Source organism: Phyllobates terribilis, unplaced genomic scaffold (genome assembly GCF_046119375.1).
Source record: "Phyllobates terribilis strain yellow unplaced genomic scaffold, ASM4611937v1 Scaffold_5__5_contigs__length_657084704, whole genome shotgun sequence".
NCBI classification, from domain to species: Eukaryota; Metazoa; Chordata; class Amphibia; order Anura; family Dendrobatidae; genus Phyllobates; species Phyllobates terribilis.
Genome location: NW_027362765.1, coordinates 315,256,792 through 315,281,959, shown reverse-complemented (window position 1 = coordinate 315,281,959; position 25,168 = coordinate 315,256,792). Strand labels below are relative to the sequence as shown.

The window sequence follows — 25,168 nt, the reverse complement described above, 5'->3', positions numbered from 1 at the left end:
AGCGACTTCCGGTCCGCGCATGCGCACGACTGCACACTGCTTTTAGGGAGAAGCCGGCATTTGTGGGGTGCAGGGCGCCGCGGACTGTGCACTGCCAGCGGAGGGACAGAAGAGCGGATGTGAGTGCTCCTCCTATCTTCATGTGTATAGAAGACTGCCTCCTCCCGACCCTCACCTCCATCCTGCTGTAGAACTACAAAGCCCAGCACGCCGAGCTGAGACTTCTAATTCTACAACCAGAATGCCAAAGTCATCATATACCCAATCCCAACACCAGCCCCTCTGTATGATCTACACCCTAGCCACACTATGTAACATATCTATAATATTATCTACTCTCATCATCTCTACTGGTATCCAACATAGCCCATCCCTAATAACTACTCCCATCATCTCCTCTCCAACATACCTCATCCCCAATAACTACTCCAATCATCTCCTATCCAACATACCTCATCCCCAATAACTACTCCAATCATCTCCTATCCAACATACCTCATCCCCAATAACTACTCCCATCATCTCCTATCCAATATAGCCCATCCCTAATAACTACTCCCATCATCTCCTATCCAATATACCTCATCCCTAATAACTACAACCATCATCTCCTATCCAACATACCTCATTCCCAATAACTACTCCCATCATCTCTACTCCTATCCAATATACCCCATCCCTAATAACTACTCCCATCATCTCCTCTCCAACATACCTCATCCCCAATAACTACTCCCATCATCTCCTATCCAACATACCTCATCCCCAATAACTACTCCAATCATCTCCTATCCAACATACCTCATCCCCAATAACTACTCCCATCATCTCCTATCCAATATAGCCCATCCCTAATAACTACTCCCATCATCTCCTATCCAATATACCTCATCCCTAATAACTACAACCATCATCTCCTATCCAACATACCTCATCCCCAATAACTACTCCCATCATCTCCTATCCAACATGCCTCATCCCCAATAACTACTCCCATCATCTCCTCTCCAACATACCTCATCCCTAATAACTACTCCCATCATCTCCTATCCAACATACCTCATCCCCAATAACTACTCCCATCATCTCCTATCCAACATACCTCATCCCCAATAACTACTCCCATCATCTCCTATCCAACATACCTCATCCCCAATAACTACTCCCATCATCTCCTATCCAATATAGCCCATCACTAATAACTACTCCCATCATCTCCTATCCAATATACCTCATCCCCAATAACTACTCCCATCATCTCCTATCCAACATACCTCATCCCCAATAACTACTCCCATCATCTCCTCTCCAACATACCTCATCCCCAATAACTACTCCCATCATCTCCTATCCAACATACCTCATCCCCAATAACTACTCCCATCATCTCCTATCCAATATAGCCCATCACTAATAACTACTCCCATCATCTCCTATCCAATATACCCCATCCCTAATAACTACTCCCATCATCTCCTATCCAACATACCTCATCCCCAATAACTACTCCCATCATCTCCTATCCAATATAGCCCATCCCTAATAACTACTCCCATCATCTCCTATCCAATATACCCCATCCCTAATAACTACTCCCATCATCTCCTATCCAATATACCCCATCCCTAATAACTACTCCCATCATCTCCTATCCAATATACCCCATCCCTAATAACTACTCCCATCATCTCCTATCCAACATAGCCCATCCCTAATAACTACTCCCATCATCTCCTATCCAATATACCCCATCCCTAATAACTACTCCCACCATCTCCTATCCAACATACCCCATCCCTAATAACTACTCCCACCATCTCCTATCCAACATACCCCATCCCTAATAACTACTCTCATCATCTCTACTGGTATCCAACATAGCCCATCCCTAATAACTACTCCCATCATCTCCTATCCAATATACCCCATCCCTAATAACTACTCCAACCATCTCCTATCCAACATAGCCCATCCCTAATAACTTCTCCCATCATCTCCTATCCAATATACCCCATCCCTAATAACTACTCCCATCATCTCCTATCCAACATACCCCATCCCTAATAACTACTCCCATCATCTCCTATCCAACATACCCCATCCCTAATAACTACTCCCATCATCTATCCAATATAACCCATCCCTAATAACTACTCCCATCATCTCCTATCCAACATACCCCATCCCTAATAACTACTCCCATCATCTATCCAATATATCCCATCCCTAATAACTACTGACATCATCTCCTATCCAACATACCCTATTCCTAATAACTACTCTCATCATCTCCTATCGAACATACCTCATCCCTAATAACTACTCCCATCATCTCCTATCCAACATACCTCATCGCCAATAACTACTCCCATCATCTCCTATCAAACATACCTCATCCCCAATAACTACTCCCATCATCTCCTATCCAATATACCCTATTCCTAATAACTACTCTCATCATCTCCTATCAAACATACCTCATCCCCAATAACTACTCCCATCATCTCCTATCAAACATACCTCATCCCCAATAACTACTGCCATCATCTCCTATCCAATATACCCCATCCCTAATAACTACTCCCATCATCTATCCAATATACCCCATCCCTAATAACTACTCCCATCATCTCCTATCCAACATACCCTATTCCTAATAACTACTCCCATCATCTCCTATCCAACTTAGCCCATCCCTAATAACTACTCCCATCATCTCCTATCCAATATAGCCCATCACTAATAACTACTCCCATCATCTCCTATCCAATATACCTCATCCCCAATAACTACTCCCATCATCTCCTATCCAACATACCTCATCCCCAATAACTACTCCCATCATCTCCTCTCCAACATACCTCATCCCCAATAACTACTCCCATCATCTCCTATCCAACATACCTCATCCCCAATAACTACTCCCATCATCTCCTATCCAATATAGCCCATCACTAATAACTACTCCCATCATCTCCTATCCAATATACCCCATCCCTAATAACTACTCCCATCATCTCCTATCCAACATACCTCATCCCCAATAACTACTCCCATCATCTCCTATCCAATATAGCCCATCCCTAATAACTACTCCCATCATCTCCTATCCAATATACCCCATCCCTAATAACTACTCCCATCATCTCCTATCCAATATACCCCATCCCTAATAACTACTCCCATCATCTCCTATCCAATATACCCCATCCCTAATAACTACTCCCATCATCTCCTATCCAACATAGCCCATCCCTAATAACTACTCCCATCATCTCCTATCCAATATACCCCATCCCTAATAACTACTCCCACCATCTCCTATCCAACATACCCCATCCCTAATAACTACTCCCACCATCTCCTATCCAACATACCCCATCCCTAATAACTACTCTCATCATCTCTACTGGTATCCAACATAGCCCATCCCTAATAACTACTCCCATCATCTCCTATCCAATATACCCCATCCCTAATAACTACTCCAACCATCTCCTATCCAACATAGCCCATCCCTAATAACTTCTCCCATCATCTCCTATCCAATATACCCCATCCCTAATAACTACTCCCATCATCTCCTATCCAACATACCCCATCCCTAATAACTACTCCCATCATCTATCCAATATAACCCATCCCTAATAACTACTCCCATCATCTCCTATCCAACATACCCCATCCCTAATAACTACTCCCATCATCTATCCAATATATCCCATCCCTAATAACTACTGACATCATCTCCTATCCAACATACCCTATTCCTAATAACTACTCTCATCATCTCCTATCGAACATACCTCATCCCTAATAACTACTCCCATCATCTCCTATCCAACATACCTCATCGCCAATAACTACTCCCATCATCTCCTATCAAACATACCTCATCCCCAATAACTACTCCCATCATCTCCTATCCAATATACCCTATTCCTAATAACTACTCTCATCATCTCCTATCAAACATACCTCATCCCCAATAACTACTCCCATCATCTCCTATCAAACATACCTCATCCCCAATAACTACTGCCATCATCTCCTATCCAATATACCCCATCCCTAATAACTACTCCCATCATCTATCCAATATACCCCATCCCTAATAACTACTCCCATCATCTCCTATCCAACATACCCTATTCCTAATAACTACTCCCATCATCTCCTATCCAACTTAGCCCATCCCTAATAACTACTCCCATCATCTCCTATCCAACATAGCCCATTCCTAATAACTACTCCCATCATCTCCTATCCAATATACCCCATCCCTAATAACTACTCCCATCATCTCCTATCCAACATACCCTATTCCTAATAACTACTCCCATCATCTCCTATCCAACATAGCCCATCCCTAATAACTACTCCCATCATCTCCTATCCAACATAGCCCATCCCTAATAACTACTCCCATCATCTCCTATCCAACATAGCCCATTCCTAATAACTACTCCCATCATCTCCTATCCAACATACCCCATCCCTAATAACTACTCCCATCATCTCCTATCCAACATAGCCCATTCCTAATAACTACTCCCATCATCTCCTATCCAATATACCCCATCCCTAATAACTACTCCCATCATCTATCCAATATACCCCATCCCTAATAACTACTCCCATCATCTCCTATCCAATATACCCCATCCCTAATAACTACTCCCATCATGTCCTATCCAACATACCCTGTTCCTAATAACTACTCCCATTATCTCCAATCCAACATGCCTCATCCCTAATAACTGCTCCCATCATCTCTACTCCTATCCAACATACCCTATTCCTAATAACTACTCTCATCATCTCCTGTCGAACATACCTCATCCCTAATAACTACTCCCATCATCTCCTATCCAACATACCTCATCCCCAATAACTACTCCCATCATCTCCTATCCAACATACCTCATCCCCAATAACTACTCCCATCATCTCCTATCAAACATACCTCATCCCCAATAACTACTCCCATCATCTCCTATCCAACATACCCCATCCCTAATAACTACTCCCATCATCTCCTATCCAACATACCTCATCTCCAATAACTACTTCCATCATCTCCTATCCAACATACCTCATCCCCAATAACTACTCCAATCATCTCCTATCCAATATAGCCCATCCCTAATAACTACTCCCATCATCTCCTATCCAATATACCCCATCCCTAATAACTACTCCCATCATCTCCTATCCAATATACCCCATCCCTAATAACTACTCCCATCATCTCCTATCCAATATACCCCATGCCTAATAACTACTCCCATCATCTCCTATCCAACATACCCCATCCCTAATAACTACTCCCATCATCTCCTATCCAACATAGCCCATCCCTAATAACTACTCCCATCATCTCCTATCCAATATACCCCATCCCTAATAACTACTCCCATCATCTATCCAATATACCCCATCCCTAATAACTACTCCCATCATCTCCTATCCAATATACCCCATCCCTAATAACTACTCCCATCATGTCCTATCCAACATACCCTGTTCCTAATAACTACTCCCATTATCTCCAATCCAACATGCCTCATCCCTAATAACTACTCCCATCATCTCTACTCCTATCCAACATACCCTATTCCTAATAACTACTCTCATCATCTCCTGTCGAACATACCTCATCCCTAATAACTACTCCCATCATCTCCTATCCAACATACCTCATCCCCAATAACTACTCCCATCATCTCCTATCCAACATACCTCATCCCCAATAACTACTCCCATCATCTCCTATCAAACATACCTCATCCCCAATAACTACTCCCATCATCTCCTATCCAATATACCCCATCTCTAATAACTACTCCCATCATCTCCTATCCAACATACCCCATCCCTAATAACAACTCCCATCATCTCCTATCCAATATACCCCATCCCTAATAACAACTCCCATCATCTCCTATCCAATATACCCCATCCCTAATAACTACTCCCATCATGTCCTATCCAACATACCCTGTTCCTAATAACTACTCCCATTATCTCCAATCCAACATGCCTCATCCCTAATAACTACTCCCATCATCTCTACTCCTATCCAACATACCCTATTCCTAATAACTACTCTCATCATCTCCTATCCAACATACCTCATCCCCAATAACTACTCCCATCATCTCCTATCAAACATACCTCATCCCCAATAACTACTCCCATCATCTCCTATCCAACATACCTCATCCCCAATAACTACTCCCATCATCTCCTATCAAACATACCTCATCCCCAATAACTACTCCCATCATCTCCTATCCAATATACCCCATCCCTAATAACTACTCCCATCATCTCCTATCCAATATACCCCATCCCTAATAACTACTCCCATCATCTATCCAATATACCCCATCCCTAATAACTACTCCCATCATCTCCTATCCAATATACCCCATCCCTAATAACTACTCCCATCATGTCCTATCCAACATACCCTGTTCCTAATAACTACTCCCATTATCTCCAATCCAACATGCCTCATCCCTAATAACTACTCCCATCATCTCTACTCCTATCCAACATACCCTATTCCTAATAACTACTCTCATCATCTCCTATCCAACATACCTCATCCCCAATAACTACTCCCATCATCTCCTATCCAACATACCTCATCCCCAATAACTACTCCCATCATCTCCTATCAAACATACCTCATCCCCAATAACTACTCCCATCATCTCCTGTCCAATATACCCCATCCCTAATAACAACTCCCATCATCTCCTATCCAACATACCCCATCCCTAATAACTACTCCCATCATCTCCTATCCAATATACCCCATCCCTAATAACTACTCCCATCATCTATCCAATATACCACATCCCTAATAACTACTCCCATCATCTCCTATCCAATATACCCCATCCCTAATAACTACTCCCATCATGTCCTATCCAACATACCCTGTTCCTAATAACTACTCCCATTATCTCCAATCCAACATGCCTCATCCCTAATAACTACTCCCATCATCTCCTATCCAACATGCCTCATCCCTAATAACTACTCCCATCATCTCTACTCCTATCCAACATACCCTATTCCTAATAACTACTCTCATCATCTCCTGTCGAACATACCTCATCCCTAATAACTACTCCCATCATCTCCTATCCAACATACCTCATCCCCAATAACTACTCCCATCATCTCCTATCCAACATACCTCATCCCCAATAACTACTCCCATCATCTCCTATCAAACATACCTCATCCCCAATAACTACTCCCATCATCTCCTATCCAATATACCTCATCCCTAATAACTACTCCCGTCATCTCCTATCCAACATACCCCATCCCTAATAACTACTCCCATCATCTATCCAATATAACCCATCCCTAATAACTACTCCCATCATCTCCTATCCAATATACCCCATCCCTAATAACTACTCCCGTCATCTCCTATCCAACATACCCCATCCCTAATAACTACTCCCATCATCTATCCAATATAACCCATCCCTAATAACTACTCTCATCATCTCCTATCCAACATACCTCATCCCCAATAACTACTCCCATCATCTCCTATCCAACATACCTCATCCCCAATAACTACTCCCATCATCTCCTATCAAACATACCTCATCCCCAATAACTACTCCCATCATCTCCTGTCCAATATACCCCATCCCTAATAACAACTCCCATCATCTCCTATCCAACATATCCCATCCCTAATAACTACTCCCATCATCTCCTATCCAATATACCCCATCCCTAATAACTACTCCCATCATCTATCCAATATACCACATCCCTAATAACTACTCCCATCATCTCCTATCCAATATACCCCATCCCTAATAACTACTCCCATCATGTCCTATCCAACATACCCTGTTCCTAATAACTACTCCCATTATCTCCAATCCAACATGCCTCATCCCTAATAACTACTCCCATCATCTCCTATCCAACATGCCTCATCCCTAATAACTACTCCCATCATCTCTACTCCTATCCAACATACCCTATTCCTAATAACTACTCTCATCATCTCCTGTCGAACATACCTCATCCCTAATAACTACTCCCATCATCTCCTATCCAACATACCTCATCCCCAATAACTACTCCCATCATCTCCTATCCAACATACCTCATCCCCAATAACTACTCACATCATCTCCTATCAAACATACCTCATCCCCAATAACTACTCCCATCATCTCCTATCCAATATACCCCATCCCTAATAACTACTCCCATCATCTCCTATCCAACATACCCCATCCCTAATAACTACTCCCGTCATCTCCTATCCAACATGCCTCATCCCTAATAACTACTCCCATCATCTCTACTCCTATCCAACATACCCTATTCCTAATAACTACTCTCATCATCTCCTGTCGAACATACCTCATCCCTAATAACTACTCCCATCATCTCCTATCCAACATGCCTCATCCCTAATAACTACTCCCATCATCTCTACTCCTATCCAACATACCCTATTCCTAATAACTACTCTCATCATCTCCTGTCGAACATACCTCATCCCTAATAACTACTCCCATCATCTCCTATCCAACATACCTCATCCCCAATAACTACTCCCATCATCTCCTATCCAACATACCTCATCCCCAATAACTACTCCCATCATCTCCTATCAAACATACCTCATCCCCAATAACTACTCCCATCATCTCCTATCCAATATACCCCATCCCTAATAACTTCCCCCGTCATCTCCTATCCAACATACCCCATCCCTAATAACTACTCCCATCATCTATCCAATATAACCCATCCCTAATAACTACTCCCATCATCTCCTATCCAATATACCCCATCCCTAATAACTACTCCCATCATGTCCTATCCAACATACCCTGTTCCTAATAACTACTCCCATTATCTATCCAACATAGCCCATCCCTAATAACTACTCCCATCTTCTCCTATCCAATATACCCCATCCCTAATAACTACTCCCGTCATCTCCTATCCAACATACCCCATCCCTAATAACTACTCCCATCATCTATCCAATATAACCCATCCCTAATAACTACTCTCATCATCTCCTATCCAACATACCTCATCCCCAATAACTACTCCCATCATCTCCTATCCAACATACCTCATCCCCAATAACTACTCCCATCATCTCCTATCAAACATACCTCATCCCCAATAACTACTCCCATCATCTCCTGTCCAATATACCCCATCCCTAATAACAACTCCCATCATCTCCTATCCAACATATCCCATCCCTAATAACTACTCCCATCATCTCCTATCCAATATACCCCATCCCTAATAACTACTCCCATCATCTATCCAATATACCACATCCCTAATAACTACTCCCATCATCTCCTATCCAATATACCCCATCCCTAATAACTACTCCCATCATGTCCTATCCAACATACCCTGTTCCTAATAACTACTCCCATTATCTCCAATCCAACATGCCTCATCGCTAATAACTACTCCCATCATCTCCTATCCAACATGCCTCATCCCTAATAACTACTCCCATCATCTCTACTCCTATCCAACATACCCTATTCCTAATAACTACTCTCATCATCTCCTGTCGAACTTACCTCATCCCTAATAACTACTCCCATCATCTCCTATCCAACATACCTCATCCCCAATAACTACTCCCATCATCTCCTATCCAACATACCTCATCCCCAATAACTACTCACATCATCTCCTATCAAACATACCTCATCCCCAATAACTACTCCCATCATCTCCTATCAAACATACCTCATCCCCAATAACTACTCCCATCATCTCCTGTCCAATATACCCCATCCCTAATAACAACTCCCATCATCTCCTATCCAACATATCCCATCCCTAATAACTACTCCCATCATCTCCTATCCAATATACCCCATCCCTAATAACTACTCCCATCAGCTATCCAATATACCACATCCCTAATAACTACTCCCATCATCTCCTATCCAATATACCCCATCCCTAATAACTACTCCCATCATGTCCTATCCAACATACCCTGTTCCTAATAACTACTCCCATTATCTCCAATCCAACATGCCTCATCCCTAATAACTACTCCCGTCATCTCCTATCCAACATGCCTCATCCCTAATAACTACTCCCATCATCTCTACTCCTATCCAACATACCCTATTCCTAATAACTACTCTCATCATCTCCTGTCGAACATACCTCATCCCTAATAACTACTCCCATCATCTCCTATCCAACATGCCTCATCCCTAATAACTACTCCCATCATCTCTACTCCTATCCAACATACCCTATTCCTAATAACTACTCCCATCATCTCCTATCCAACATACCCCATCCCTAATAACTACTCCCATCATCTCCTATCCAATATACCCCATCCCTAATAACTACTCCCATCAGCTATCCAATATGCCACATCCCTAATAACTACTCCCATCATCTCCTATCCCATATACCCCATCCCTAATAACTACTCCCATCATGTCCTATCCAACATACCCTGTTCCTAATAACTACTCCCATTATCTCCAATCCAACATGCCTCATCCCTAATAACTACTCCCATCATGTCCTATCCAACATACCCTGTTCCTAATAACTACTCCCATTATCTCCAATCCAACATTCCTCATCCCTAATAACTACTCCCATCATCTCCTATCCAACATACCCCATCCCTAATAACTACTCCCATCATCTCCTATCCAATATACCCCATCCCTAATAACTACTCCCATCAGCTATCCAATATACCACATCCCTAATAACTACTCCCATCATCTCCTATCCAATATACCCCATCCCTAATAACTACTCCCATCATGTCCTATCCAACATACCCTGTTCCTAATAACTACTCCCATTATCTCCAATCCAACATGCCTCATCCCTAATAACTACTCCCATCATCTCCTATCCAACATACCCCATCCCTAATAACTACTCCCATCATCTCCTATCCAACATGCCTCATCCCTAATAACTACTCCCATCATCTCTACTCCTATCCAACATACCCTATTCCTAATAACTACTCTCATCATCTCCTGTCGAACATACCTCATCCCTAATAACTACTCCCATCATCTCCTATCCAACATACCTCATCCCCAATAACTACTCCCATCATCTCCTATCCAACATACCTCATCCCCAATAACTACTCCCATCATCTCCTATCAAACATACCTCATCCCCAATAACTACTCCCATCATCTCCTATCCAATATACCCCATCCCTAATAACTACTCCCATCATCTCCTATCCAACATACCCCATCCCTAATAACTACTCCCGTCATCTCCTATCCAACATGCCTCATCCCTAATAACTACTCCCATCATCTCTACTCCTATCCAACATACCCTATTCCTAATAACTACTCTCATCATCTCCTGTCGAACATACCTCATCCCTAATAACTACAACCATCATCTCCTATCCAACATACCTCATCCCCAATAACTACTCCCATCATCTCCTATCCAATATACCCCATCCCTAATAACTACTCCCATCATCTCCTATCCAACATACCCCATCCCTAATAACTACTCCCGTCATCTCCTATCCAACATGCCTCATCCCTAATAACTACTCCCATCATCTCTACTCCTATCCAACATACCCTATTCCTAATAACTACTCTCATCATCTCCTGTCGAACATACCTCATCCCTAATAACTACTCCCATCATCTCCTATCCAACATACCTCATCCCCAATAACTACTCCCATCATCTCCTATCAAACATACCTCATCCCCAATAACTACTCCCATCATCTCCTATCCAATATACCCCATCCCTAATAACTACTCCCGTCATCTCCTATCCAACATGCCTCATCCCTAATAACTACTCCCATCATCTCTACTCCTATCCAACATACCCTATTCCTAATAACTACTCTCATCATCTCCTGTCGAACATACCTCATCCCTAATAACTACTCCCATCATCTCCTATCCAACATACCTCATCCCCAATAACTACTCCCATCATCTCTTATCCAACATACCTCATCCCCAATAACTACTCCCATCATCTCCTATCAAACATACCTCATCCCCAATAACTACTCCCATCATCTCCTATCCAATATACCCCATCCCTAATAACTACTCCCGTCATCTCCTATCCAACATACCCCATCCCTAATAACTACTCCCATCATCTATCCAATATACCCCATCCCTAATAACTACTCCCGTCATCTCCTATCCAATATACCCCATCCCTAATAACTACTCCCATCATCTATCCAATATACCCCATCCCTAATAACTACTCCCGTCATCTCCTATCCAACATACCCTATTCCTAATAACTACTCTCATCATCTCCTGTCGAACATACCTCATCCCTAATAACTACTCCCATCATCTCCTATCCAACATACCTCATCCCCAATAACTACTCCCATCATCTGCTATCCAACATACCTCATCCCCAATAACTACTCCCATCATCTCCTATCAAACATACCTCATCCCCAATAACTACTCCCATCATCTCCTATCCAATATACCCCATCCCTAATAACTACTCCCGTCATCTCCTATCCAACATACCCCATCCCTAATAACTACTCCCATCATCTATCCAATATACCCCATCCCTAATAACTACTCCCGTCATCTCCTATCCAACATACCCCATCCCTAATAACTACTCCCATCATCTATCCAATATACCCCATCCCTAATAACTACTCTCATCATCTCCTGTTGAACATACCTCATCCCTAATAACTACTCCCATCATCTCCTATCCAACATACCTCATCCCCAATAACTACTCCCATCATCTCCTATCCAACATACCTCATCCCCAATAACTACTCCCATCATCTCCTATCAAACATACCTCATCCCCAATAACTACTCCCATCATCTCCTATCCAATATACCCCATCCCTAATAACTACTCCCATCATCTCCTATCCAACATACCCCATCCCTAATAACTACTCCCGTCATCTCCTATCCAACATGCCTCATCCCTAATAACTACTCCCATCATCTCTACTCCTATCCAACATACCCTATTCCTAATAACTACTCTCATCATCTCCTGTCGAACATACCTCATCCCTAATAACTACTCCCATCATCTCCTATCCAACATACCTCATCCCCAATAACTACTCCCATCATCTCCTATCCAACATACCTCATCCCCAATAACTACTCCCATCATCTCCTATCAAACATACCTCATCCCCAATAACTACTCCCATCATCTCCTATCCAATATACCCCATCCCTAATAACTACTCCCGTCATCTCCTATCCAACATACCCCATCCCTAATAACTACTCCCATCATCTATCCAATATACCCCATCCCTAATAACTACTCCCGTCATCTCCTATCCAATATACCCCATCCCTAATAACTACTCCCATCATCTATCCAATATACCCCATCCCTAATAACTACTCCCGTCATCTCCTATCCAACATACCCTATTCCTAATAACTACTCTCATCATCTCCTGTCGAACATACCTCATCCCTAATAACTACTCCCATCATCTCCTATCCAACATACCTCATCCCCAATAACTACTCCCATCATCTCCTATCCAACATACCTCATCCCCAATAACTACTCCCATCATCTCCTATCAAACATACCTCATCCCCAATAACTACTCCCATCATCTCCTATCCAATATACCCCATCCCTAATAACTACTCCCGTCATCTCCTATCCAACATACCCCATCCCTAATAACTACTCCCATCATCTATCCAATATACCCCATCCCTAATAACTACTCCCGTCATCTCCTATCCAACATACCCCATCCCTAATAACTACTCCCATCATCTATCCAATATACCCCATCCCTAATAACTACTCTCATCATCTCCTGTTGAACATACCTCATCCCTAATAACTACTCCCATCATCTCCTATCCAACATACCTCATCCCCAATAACTACTCCCATCATCTCCTATCCAACATACCTCATCCCCAATAACTACTCCCATCATCTCCTATCAAACATACCTCATCCCCAATAACTACTCCCATCATCTCCTATCCAATATACCCCATCCCTAATAACTACTCCCATCATCTCCTATCCAACATACCCCATCCCTAATAACTACTCCCGTCATCTCCTATCCAACATGCCTCATCCCTAATAACTACTCCCATCATCTCTACTCCTATCCAACATACCCTATTCCTAATAACTACTCTCATCATCTCCTGTCGAACATACCTCATCCCTAATAACTACTCCCATCATCTCCTATCCAACATACCTCATCCCCAATAACTACTCCCATCATCTCCTATCAAACATACCTCATCCCCAATAACTACTCCCATCATCTCCTATCCAATATACCCCATCCCTAATAACTACTCCCGTCATCTCCTATCCAACATGCCTCATCCCTAATAACTACTCCCATCATCTCTACTCCTATCCAACATACCCTATTCCTAATAACTACTCTCATCATCTCCTGTCGAACATACCTCATCCCTAATAACTACTCCCATCATCTCCTATCCAACATACCTCATCCCCAATAACTACTCCCATCATCTCCTATCAAACATACCTCATCCCCAATAACTACTCCCATCATCTCCTATCCAATATACCCCATCCCTAATAACTACTCCCATCATCTCCTATCCAACATACCCCATCCCTAATAACTACTCCCGTCATCTCCTATCCAACATGCCTCATTCCTAATAACTACTCCCATCATCTCTATTCCTATGTGCTGTGTCCCCTATATTTCTTTTCCCCCAATATAACCTCATCTCTAATATATACGCTGCTATCATGACTTCTATACAATCTATACCCTGTCCCCCATATTCTGCGCCATATCTACTTCTATCATAATCTCGTCCGTCCTCTGTGATAACTGCTCCCTTATAACCTCGGCCATAATGTGCTGTGCTCCCCCATATACCTGCTCCTCTCGCCTGTACATAAGTGTCATGTCCTGTCTGTGGAATGAATCGGAGATCCTTCTATGACTTTATCTTAAATCCACAGCAGGTGTTCTGACCTGAGCTGAGATCTGGCAGAATAGCGGAGCATGGATCATGAGAAGCGCCATATAAGTGCCAGTATATTGCGCCTCACCCTGGAGATCGCATACCTGCTGACCGGAGAGGTGAGGGCGGCTGGGAATACCGCAGTCACATGACTTTTACCTATATTACTAACGTAGGATGAATGGAGAGCTGAGAATTTCCACCACACTTTAAGTTTTGTATGTTCCGATTTCTAGATTATCTCCTCAGTGACCATATAATGTAAATTTACTGCGTGAGGTTGTAGCGAGTGTTTGGAGCGGGCTCAGGAGCTGAGCACCATAGCAGGCAGCTGCTGGCTGTAACAACAGAGGCCGGTGCTGTGTAATGATTAAACCGCTGCTGTCAATCTCTGGTGTTTAAATAGTACGATTTCTGGTGTGCACATGTATCAATTCTCATCACCCTCCCCCTTGACACTACTGCGTGGAAACAATGGATTCTGCTGAAGTCCTCCACAACTGCCATCTTAGTCCTCTTGTGAAGCTCAGTGACAGATTGAGCTTCATAGACAAACCGTGATTTCACTATAGTAGTGCAGAATATTGTGTGAGTGATGAAACGATCACAAGTTCAAGTCTCCTAAGGGAACCAAAAAAGTAAAGGAAAAAAATGAAGAAAAAAACCTTTATATCACCCCGCTTATTTATTTTTAAATAAAAGAAATAATGAAAAAATAAATCTATTTGATATTCGCATGTCCTTAGAAGTCCCATCTATCAAAGCTATGTTAAACATTGAAAAGAAAAAGTCGCATTGTCAGAGCTGCTTTTACTTGGTCTGTGAGAGTCTGTACAGACACAGCTATCAGTCACATAACTGGGCCGTCCACTGGACTCATCATGAGTGGAAGCAGGACTATACAATCTGCTGCCCGAATCCTCCTGCTCTTGTACATGCACGTGTGTTGTTTTTGTAATGCTATAGGATTAAAGCGAGGATATAATTGATTTATGTGAACTCATTATGCAGGAGTATATTATGGTTCAGAAATCCAGGGAGATTGGGGTGAGTAAGAACCAGAGTCCTCCACTTCCATCACTGATCGGTGGCAGAAAGAATGATGAGAAGATCCTAGACCTCACCAACAAGATCACTGAGCTGCTGACTGGAGAGGTGAGCGCTGCTGGGAATGCTGGGGCCTTGCACGATAATGACAAGAGAACAATGTGCTTAGATCATAACTGTATCATTGTGTGCCAGGTTCCTATCAGATATGAGGATATCATGGTCTGTTTCTCTATGGAGGAGTGGGAGTATGTAGAAGGACACAAGGATCTGTACAAACATGTCCTGATGGAGGACCAGCAAACCATGGGCTCATGCAGTAAGTTGCAGTTTTATTACATAGCCATGACATAGATACTTGGTGTCTAAGGCCTGTATGTATCCTGATGTCACTCCTACATGGTGTGTAAACAGTCCCTTCACCTACAGTTTTTAAGACTGGTGTTTAGAGATGGACACTTAAAGGAGCACCGCTCTCCATTCTTTGTTACCCTGTTTACAGCATATCATCATGTTTGGGACCAATGCTTGATGGTTTTGAAATTATATAATAATGAAAACAATTGGGAACCCATTTCAATGTTACGGTATACATGACTGGGTGGGTGTATGAAGCGGGCTCAGGAGCTGAGCCTGACTGTGTAAGGATCCAGCGTCTGCTTGTAACAACTTTGATCACTGCTGCTAATGCTTTAAATGCTGTTGTCAGTCTCTGGCCACAGCATTTAGGAAGTCCCAGTGGTCCCAGTATCTACCTGTTATGGTGCAAGTAGTGTGTTGATGGGCTGCCATGGCAGCCGGAGGGCTGACAGCCATGTTGGTACACTTGTGAAGCCCAGCCATAGGCTAAGCTCCATAGGAGACAATGGTGTTAGTACTATACGGCAATACAGTAGTATGGCAGGATCTAGAACAAGTGATTAGATGATTGAAGGTTCAATAAAAAATAAGAGTTGTTGGAAAAATATAAAAAAAGCATAAAATCTACACACCTTTTCCCCAATTAAAAATAAGACATTAAAAAATAAACATATTCAGTATTGGCATGTCTGTTGCAATCCATTTTATTAAAATATGAAATTGTATATCCCTGTACAGTAAACAGCATAAAACAATCAAAACTCCAGAATTGCCGTTTTCAGTAGCCGAACCTCCCCAAAAATGCAATTATAATGTGTACCCGAAAAACACCAGCTTGCCACACAAAAAAACGTCTCAACTGAAGGAAAAATAAAAAAAAACGGGTCTCAGAAAATGGCAACACAAACCAAGCTTGTTTTTTTTTCTTTCGTTTTTTGTTGTTTGTTTTTCAAATTTCATATTTTTTTTCACCACCAAAATTTAACCTGTAGAATGAACACTAGTAACCAAAGGCCAAAATAATGGCAACATATATATATATATATATATATATATATATATATATATATATATATATATATATATATATATATATATAGGTGCATCTGACTAAATTAGGGTACCATCAAAAAGTTAATTTATTTCAGTTCTTCAATACAAATAGTGAAACTCCTATATTATATAGAGTCATTACAAACAGAGTGATCTATTTCAATTGTTTTTCTGTTAATGTTCATGATTATGGCTTACAGCCAATGAAAACACAAGTCATTATCTCAGTAAATTAAAATAATTAACAAAAAACACCTGTAAAGACTTCCTAAGCCTTTAAAAAGGTCCCATAGTCTGTTTCAGTAGGCTCCACAATCATGGGGTAACTGCTGACTTGACAGATGTCCAGAAGGCAGTCATTAACACTCCACAAGGTCCCAGAGTTCCAATTTTCATTTGGAAATCAGAGTCTGGAGGAAGAGTGGAGAGGCACACAATCCAAGCTGCTTGAGGTCTAGTGTGAAGTTTCCACAATCAATGATAGTTTGGGGAGCCATGTCATCTGCTTATGTAGGTCCACTTTGTTTTATCAAGACCAAAGTCAGCGCAGCCGTTCACCAGGAAATTTTAGAGCACTTCATGCTTCCCTCTGCCGACAAGCTTTTTGGAGATGGAAATTTCATTCTCCAGGAGGACTTGGCACCTGTCCACACTGCCAAAAGTACCAATACCTGGTTTAAAAACAACAGTATCACTGAGCTTGATTGACCAGCAAACTCGCCTGACCTTAACCCCATAGAGAATCTGTGGGGTATTGTCAAGAGGAAGATGAGAGACACCAGACCCAACAATGCAGACGAGCTGAAGGCTGCTATCAAAGCAACCTGGGCTTCCATAACACCTCAGCAGTGCCACAGGCTGATCGCCTCCATGCCACGCCGCATTGATGCAGTAATTGATGCAAAAGGAGCCCCGACTAAGTATTGAGTGCATTTACTGAACATACATTTCAGTAGGCCAACATTTTGGAATTTAAAAACATTTTTCAAGCTGTTGTTATAAAGTATTCTAATTTACTGAGATAATGACTTTTGTGTTTTCATTGGCTGTAAGCTATAATCATCAACATTAACAGAAATAAACACATGAAATAGATTACTCTGTAATGACTCTATATAATATGTGAGTTTCACTTTTTGTATTGAAGAACTGAAATAAATGAACTTTTTGATGATATTCTAATTTAGTGAGATGCACCTGTGTGTGTGTGTGTGTGTGTGTGTGTGTGTGTGTGTGTGTGTGTGTGTATGTATGTATGTATATATATACAGTATATATATATATATATATATATATATATATATATATATATATAATACTTTTTAACTTTTTTTTTTGCCATTTCACTACATGGATTTTTTTTCTGGTTTTTTTTTACTGTTTTTAAGTTCATTGCATGAGTATATGAGTGTCATTGAAAACTTCAACTTATTCTGAAAAAAAACCAGCCCTTATATATCTAAATTATGACTCTTGGAAGAAGGGGAAGGGATTAAATGGGGATTTCTAAGTAAATGCATTGATGGGCTTGGATAGGCCACCAATCTGTGATCACTAGGGATTGGAGCCCTGGCATCCGTGCTGGTCTCTCACCATCTTGTTCTCAGAGCGGCGGATGTAACAGCGCCTGGTACTGACTGACAGCTGCTCCGCATTAGGGCCGGCTGTCAGTCAGTGTCAGGGGCGTGGTTGCAGCTACCGCACACTATACACTCTGCAGTGACTGAAACCGTGCTGGTGGTGCCCCTGTGACTGAAACCCAAACGCTACAGGGAGGAATAAAGTTAATTTCCACCCGGCAGTGGGGGTCTAGGTGACGGTGCCGGGCAGGTTCAGAACGCTGTTAACCTGCAGATTAATCCTATAGCTGCAGGTTAATAGCGTTTCCTCATGTGACAGATTCTCTTTAAATGCCCATTTACAAGTTCGTCTGGCTGTTCTGGTTAATGGAATATACAGTATGGTACTAAATATTGAATATTATCATATATCACATTTCAGACATGGTGCAGTGTTATACCTTGTCACTTTTTCTCCGAGCAGGTGAATCACCTCGTGAATTACATGTCAACGACTTATTTAACAGCTTTTCCTCGAATGATGATATCAGCGTTCCTTGTAACACCATTGAAATGTGCGTCAGTATGAATGAAATCCCCGAACCGTGGGCCATGCCTGACTATCCAATAAAAGAGGAATCCATCTTACGCCAGCAGGGCATTCCAGAAGATCTCTTTATATTTCCTTCTCACCATTTAGATCTTACTGCTCCGCTAAGTCTTCTACATGGAAGTACCCACTTATCTGTGGGAAATCAGATGGTCAAGGATAAAACACCAGTCATTTGTTCTTATTGTGGAAAGATTTTTAGTAACCATTACAGACTTTGCGTGCACCAGAGAGCACACACAGGGGAGAAACCATTCCAGTGCTCAGAATGTGGTAAATGTTTTGCTCGGCGCTCCGGTCTTTTGATGCATCGAAGGATTCATACGAACGAGAAGCCCTTTATTTGTCCAGAGTGCAGCAAATCTTTCAAGCAGCCGTCAGCCCTTACTAACCATCTGCGGACCCATACGGGGGAAAAACCGTATTCATGTCCAGAATGTGGTAAATGCTTTTCGGTAAATTCTAGCATGATCATACATATGAGAAGCCACACAGGGGAGAGACCATACACCTGCTCGGAGTGCGGTAAAAGCTTCGGGTATAAAAGTAGCCTGATTGACCATCAGAGGGGTCACCGGAATGAGAGATCTTTGTCATGTCGAGAATGTGGGAAATGTTTTATATATAAAACAAATCTTTTTAGACATCAGAGGATCCACAGACAATAGAAGCTCCTAGGTTATGAAATCCGGGACAACAACCAACAATTCAGTTTCTTTTACCTTAATCTAGGATTTTCTCAGTTTCTGCTTAGATCATCTTAAAATATATATTTCCCCGGAATACAGGGAAGGCCATACAGTTTTTTTATAATCCGAACCACAGTCCAACATTGAAGACCTCAACCTGTAGGCTTTGCAGTCTGAAAGGAAGAATGTTGGGGGTGAAAGAAAATACTTCATCTGGTTACTCTTCAAATCTAGACTCATGTTAATTCTTGGATGTGTGGGCTTATTCTCTGTCTACATTCCTTAATGGGGGTCCGATATCTACAGTATATTGTCTTTTATAAATAGGTATCTTTAACCCATAACCACTTTTGTAGTTTGCTTTATTATAAATACCCTATAATTCCCTCTATCCACTAATCCCTTTTTCTATCTTTTTACTTAATTTCTTGTGATCTTTCGCTTGAGGGGAGTTTCATGCAGAACGTCCCAGGAGGATGGCCCTGCAGTCACTTCTCCGCATCACCCTTCCTGAAGCAGGACGTCATCAGGGGGCAGCACTGCAGTCACTTATCACAGCTTTGTCATTTACTTCCCCTGATGATGTCTTATTTCAGGGAGTGACAGTAATTCAGTAGCTGCAGCCAAACTTCATCTGTACCTGCCGCCCGCAGTTTCAGTGGCTGCCAGCACACTTCTGTCCCCGCTGCCTGCATCTACAATAATTGCCTCCACAGTCCCTGCTTACATCAGCGCCTTCTCTTTCCCTGAAATGAGACTTCTTCAGGGGATGGTGATAGAAGCAGGGTGAGTGATTCCAGCACCTCCCAACAGCTTCTGTCACCGCTCTCAAAACAAATCGTCATCATTGGGTAATGATAGAAGAAAGATGAGTGACAAAAGCTCCGCCTCCTGATGATGATTTGTTTGAGAGCAGTGATAGAAGCTGCGGGGCGGCGCTGCTGTCACTCACACGTGTTCTGAATATTGGCACAGAAGAGGTGTGGTGGAGAATGGTATGGAATCTTATAATAAAGCAAATTACAAAAGTGGTTAGGGCTTAAAGACTGATATTTCTAAGACGCATTTTATGTATCGGACAACCCATTTAACTCTTCTTCTTAACGTGCCACGATAGAAGGGCAGAAAAAACAATTGTCATTTCTTGGTTTGAGCTTTGAAATGTGATAGACCACATATTATAGAGGGCATATAGATCAAGCATCTCTTGTTATAACTCAATGTTGTACCGGTGCTCTGTTGTCTTTCTTAGAGACTATGTGTGCTACCATTTTCCTTGTCTTAAAGGGGCATGTCATTACTTATTGGTTGGTGCAAGACAATACTGGGTCACTCCCTGAACTAGTGACACCCGGCTGTCAATTTATTGATACATTTTTTGGAGGAATGGCACAACACCGTTTTAAGAAAAGATGCTGTTTCATAAAGACTACAAGTATTTCCAAAAACTGACATGTCAGGAGCTGTGACTGGTTCTTTTTAGGTTTGGGGGCTGGACTGTTGCGAGGCACAGAATGGTGTTTACCAAAGGTTCAGTAACAATTAGAGGTTTCGTACTTTAGTGGATTTGTTTTTAGTATTCCATTTTTAAATTATTATAGGGTTAGGGTTACCCACCTTGATGATCATTTATATTTTTGTTACCTTGTCTAGAAATTATATACTGTAGATTTGAAGAGCAAAAACTAAAAAATTGTTGCTTACGAAATCTTTAAAATTGTTCAAAATTGTTAACAGCTCTGCCCAACCCTTTGTTTCTGATGGGTCAAGTTTGCAATAAGGAACTTGAAGTGTGACTATTCTCCTACAGACTAATCTGTTTGAAAGGCAGTATTACCAATTAAAGGCCAGGACTGCATTTCTAGAGACGCAACACTGTGCTACCTGCTGAGAGACGTTTGGCACTGTATCCTATTCTTTGAAGTCTGCATGGATCACAATATCCAGGACTGTGAGTGGTGCTGAACACATTTTAAATGGAATATATGTTCCTAGGTTTTAAATGCAGCTGTCCTGCCATGATGAACAGAGATATACTGAACATCATGAAGCTCCTGGGCCAAAATACAAAATCTACGAGGGGCGTTCATTAAAGATTTCCCCTGACCCACTGTGATAAATAGAAGTGGGTCAGGGGAAATCTTTAAAGAACGCACCTTGTATAACAGATTAACCTAACCTACAAGGTGCCATTTAGAATACTAGTGTCTTCTTGTGGCTAGAAGTGTCTGGTCTCTTCCTCGGGGTCCAGGGCTTAGGTGCAAGTGCTATCTCCTATACCTTTGCACCATGTAATAAGGATGTAATTTGTGGGATCAAAACACTTTACGGTGAACTGAACAGCTGATTTATGCTGCTTCATCTACAGGCCACATGAATCAGACACGAGCTCTGTTATTTAAGCGAAAACCCTCATTCAAACAACCACTCCCATCAAAGTTTTCATCCTCTTAATATATTGCAATCATCATATTATATAGCACTGTATACTTAGAATTGCACATTTTGCCTTTCTACCCAGCTAATTCTTCTCTTTTCTCTCCTCTATGTAGAAACAGGAAGTCTCTTTTCCCTGCAAAAGTCATTCCCCTCTTCAACTCCTGACCCAGCTGCTCAGCTCCTCCTCCTGCCAGGGACTTTTGCAGTGACTTCTGACTCATACAGGGAAAATTGACCTCCTGTTTCTACATGGAGCTTAGAAGGATTCAGCTAGTCAGTTTTTAATCACGTGATGTCATAGACCTAATGGAAAAGAGAAGAATTAGCTGGATAGAAAGGCAAAATGAGCAATTGTAACTACACAGTGCTATATAATATGAGGATTGCAATATATTAAGAGGATAAAATTTATGATGGGAGGAGGAGTGCTTCTTTAAAATCTGTCCAGGTTACCATGCAGCTTGAGTTGCTAATCCAAGAGGCCAGTCCCCTGTGGCTTTTCCCACCCTGCTGTCACCACTGAATGACCAGTCTCTCTGTATACACATATGTATATAGAGAGATCTGTCACTCAGGGGGAGCAGGGTGGGCAGAAGCCGCAGGAGACCCACCTTTTCGACTAGTCACCCAAGCCTCATGGTGCCGGTTGGCTTTTTAATGCATGTATTCTTTCAAACGCTGCAGCGTTTCAGAATAAGGCATACTCTTGATTCATTCTGCCCATGGTGCGAGCAGCATGAATCAGATGTCAGGTGCACTTTAAGGTTTCTATTTACTAATTCTTTTATAAATTAAAACACAAAACCCCAGATCGTACATATCTGCTTCTTTTGAGCAGCCAAGTATTGGAGAGCATAGAATGATGGGCTATGACCACCCACATATACCAAACGTTTAGCCAAAAATCATTTGTGGAATTGATGAACCATATTGCCTTGAAGGCCACATTCACACGTTCAGTATTTGGTCAGTATTTTACTTCAGTATTTGTAAGCCAAAACCAGCAGTGGGTGATAAATACAGAAGTGGTGACGCGTTTCTATTATACTTTTCCTTTGATTGTTCCACTCCTGATTTTGGCTTACAAATACTGAAGTAAAATACTGACCAAATACTGAAAGTGTGAACTTGGCCTAAAAAGAATCTTTAATCAGGATCTTATACCCCAAACTAATGACCTGTATATAAAGGTTCTTTAATACTGAGTAAATCCTTCCCTCTCTTGTAGAAGTCCATTTTGCTATTTTGGAGAAATGTATAGAATAAAATTTTATGCTAATTAGTTATTCTGCACTTACAGCTCTCCTGCCCCTCTCCCCAATCTCTGCCCACTGCTGGCCTCCTGCCCCTCTCCCCAATCTATGCCCACTGCTGGCCTCCTGCCCCTCTCCCCAATCTATGCCCACTGCTGGCCTCCTGCCCCTCTCCCCAATCTATGCCCACTGCTGGCCTCCTGCCTCTCTCCCCAATCTGTGACCACTGCTGGCCTCCTGCCCCTCTCTCCAATCTTTGCTGCCCAATCTATGCCCACTGCTGGCCTCCTGCCCCTCTCCCCAATCTATGCCCACTGCTGGCCTCCTGCCTCTCTCCCCAATCTGTGACCACTGCTGGCCTCCTGCCCCTCTCTCCAATCTTTGCTGCCCAATCTATGCCCACTGCTGGCCTCCTACCCCTCTCCCCAATCTATGCCCACTGCTGGCCTCCTGCCCCTCTCCCCAATCTATGCCCACTGCTGGCCTCCTGCCTCTCTCCCCAATCTGTGACCACTGCTGGCCTCCTGCCCCTCTCTCCAATCTTTGCTGCCCAGTCTATGCCCACTGCTGGCCTCCTGCCCCTCTCCCCAATCTATGCCCACTGCTGGCCTCCTGCCTCTCTCCCCAATCTGTGACCACTGCTGGCCTCCTGCCCCTCTCTCCAATCTTTGCTGCCCAATCTATGCCCACTGATGGCCTCCTGCCCCTCTCCCCAATCTCTGCCCACTGCTGGCCTCCTGCCGCTCTCCCTAATCTCTGCCCACTGCTGGCCTCCTGCCACTCTCCCTAATCTCTGCCCCCTGCTGGCCTCCTGCCACTCTCCCCAATCTCTGCCCACTGCTGGCCTCCTGCCCCTCTCCCCAATCTATGCCCACTGCTGGCCTCCTGCCCCTCTCCCCAATCTATGCCCACTGCTGGCCTCCTGCCCCTCTCCCCAATCTATGCCCACTGCTGGCCTCCTGCCTCTCTCCCCAATCTGTGACCACTGCTGGCCTCCTGCCCCTCTCTCCAATCTTTGCTGCCCAATCTATGCCCACTGATGGCCTCCTGCCCCTCTCCCCAATCTCTGCCCACTGCTGGCCTC

General features: G+C 42.7%; 1 protein-coding gene across 2 annotated transcripts; it reads left to right on the top strand.

Moving 5' to 3' along the window:
* On the top strand, window positions 1–22,818 carry LOC141273088 (gastrula zinc finger protein XlCGF66.1-like). 2 transcript variants are annotated; one of them, XM_073684462.1, is made up of 5 exons: window positions 1–119; window positions 15,073–15,193; window positions 16,086–16,229; window positions 16,317–16,440; window positions 19,578–22,818. In XM_073684462.1, exons 2-5 carry the CDS (start codon window positions 15,116–15,118, stop codon window positions 20,369–20,371), a joined length of 1,140 nt encoding a protein of 379 aa, XP_073540563.1. In that variant the 5' UTR covers window positions 1–119; window positions 15,073–15,115; the 3' UTR covers window positions 20,372–22,818. The 2 variants fall into 2 exon arrangements, with proteins under 2 accessions (XP_073540563.1, XP_073540564.1); XM_073684463.1 differs by having other exon boundaries at window positions 10–119; window positions 15,076–15,193.
* Window positions 22,819–25,168: the final 2,350 nt, after the last annotated feature.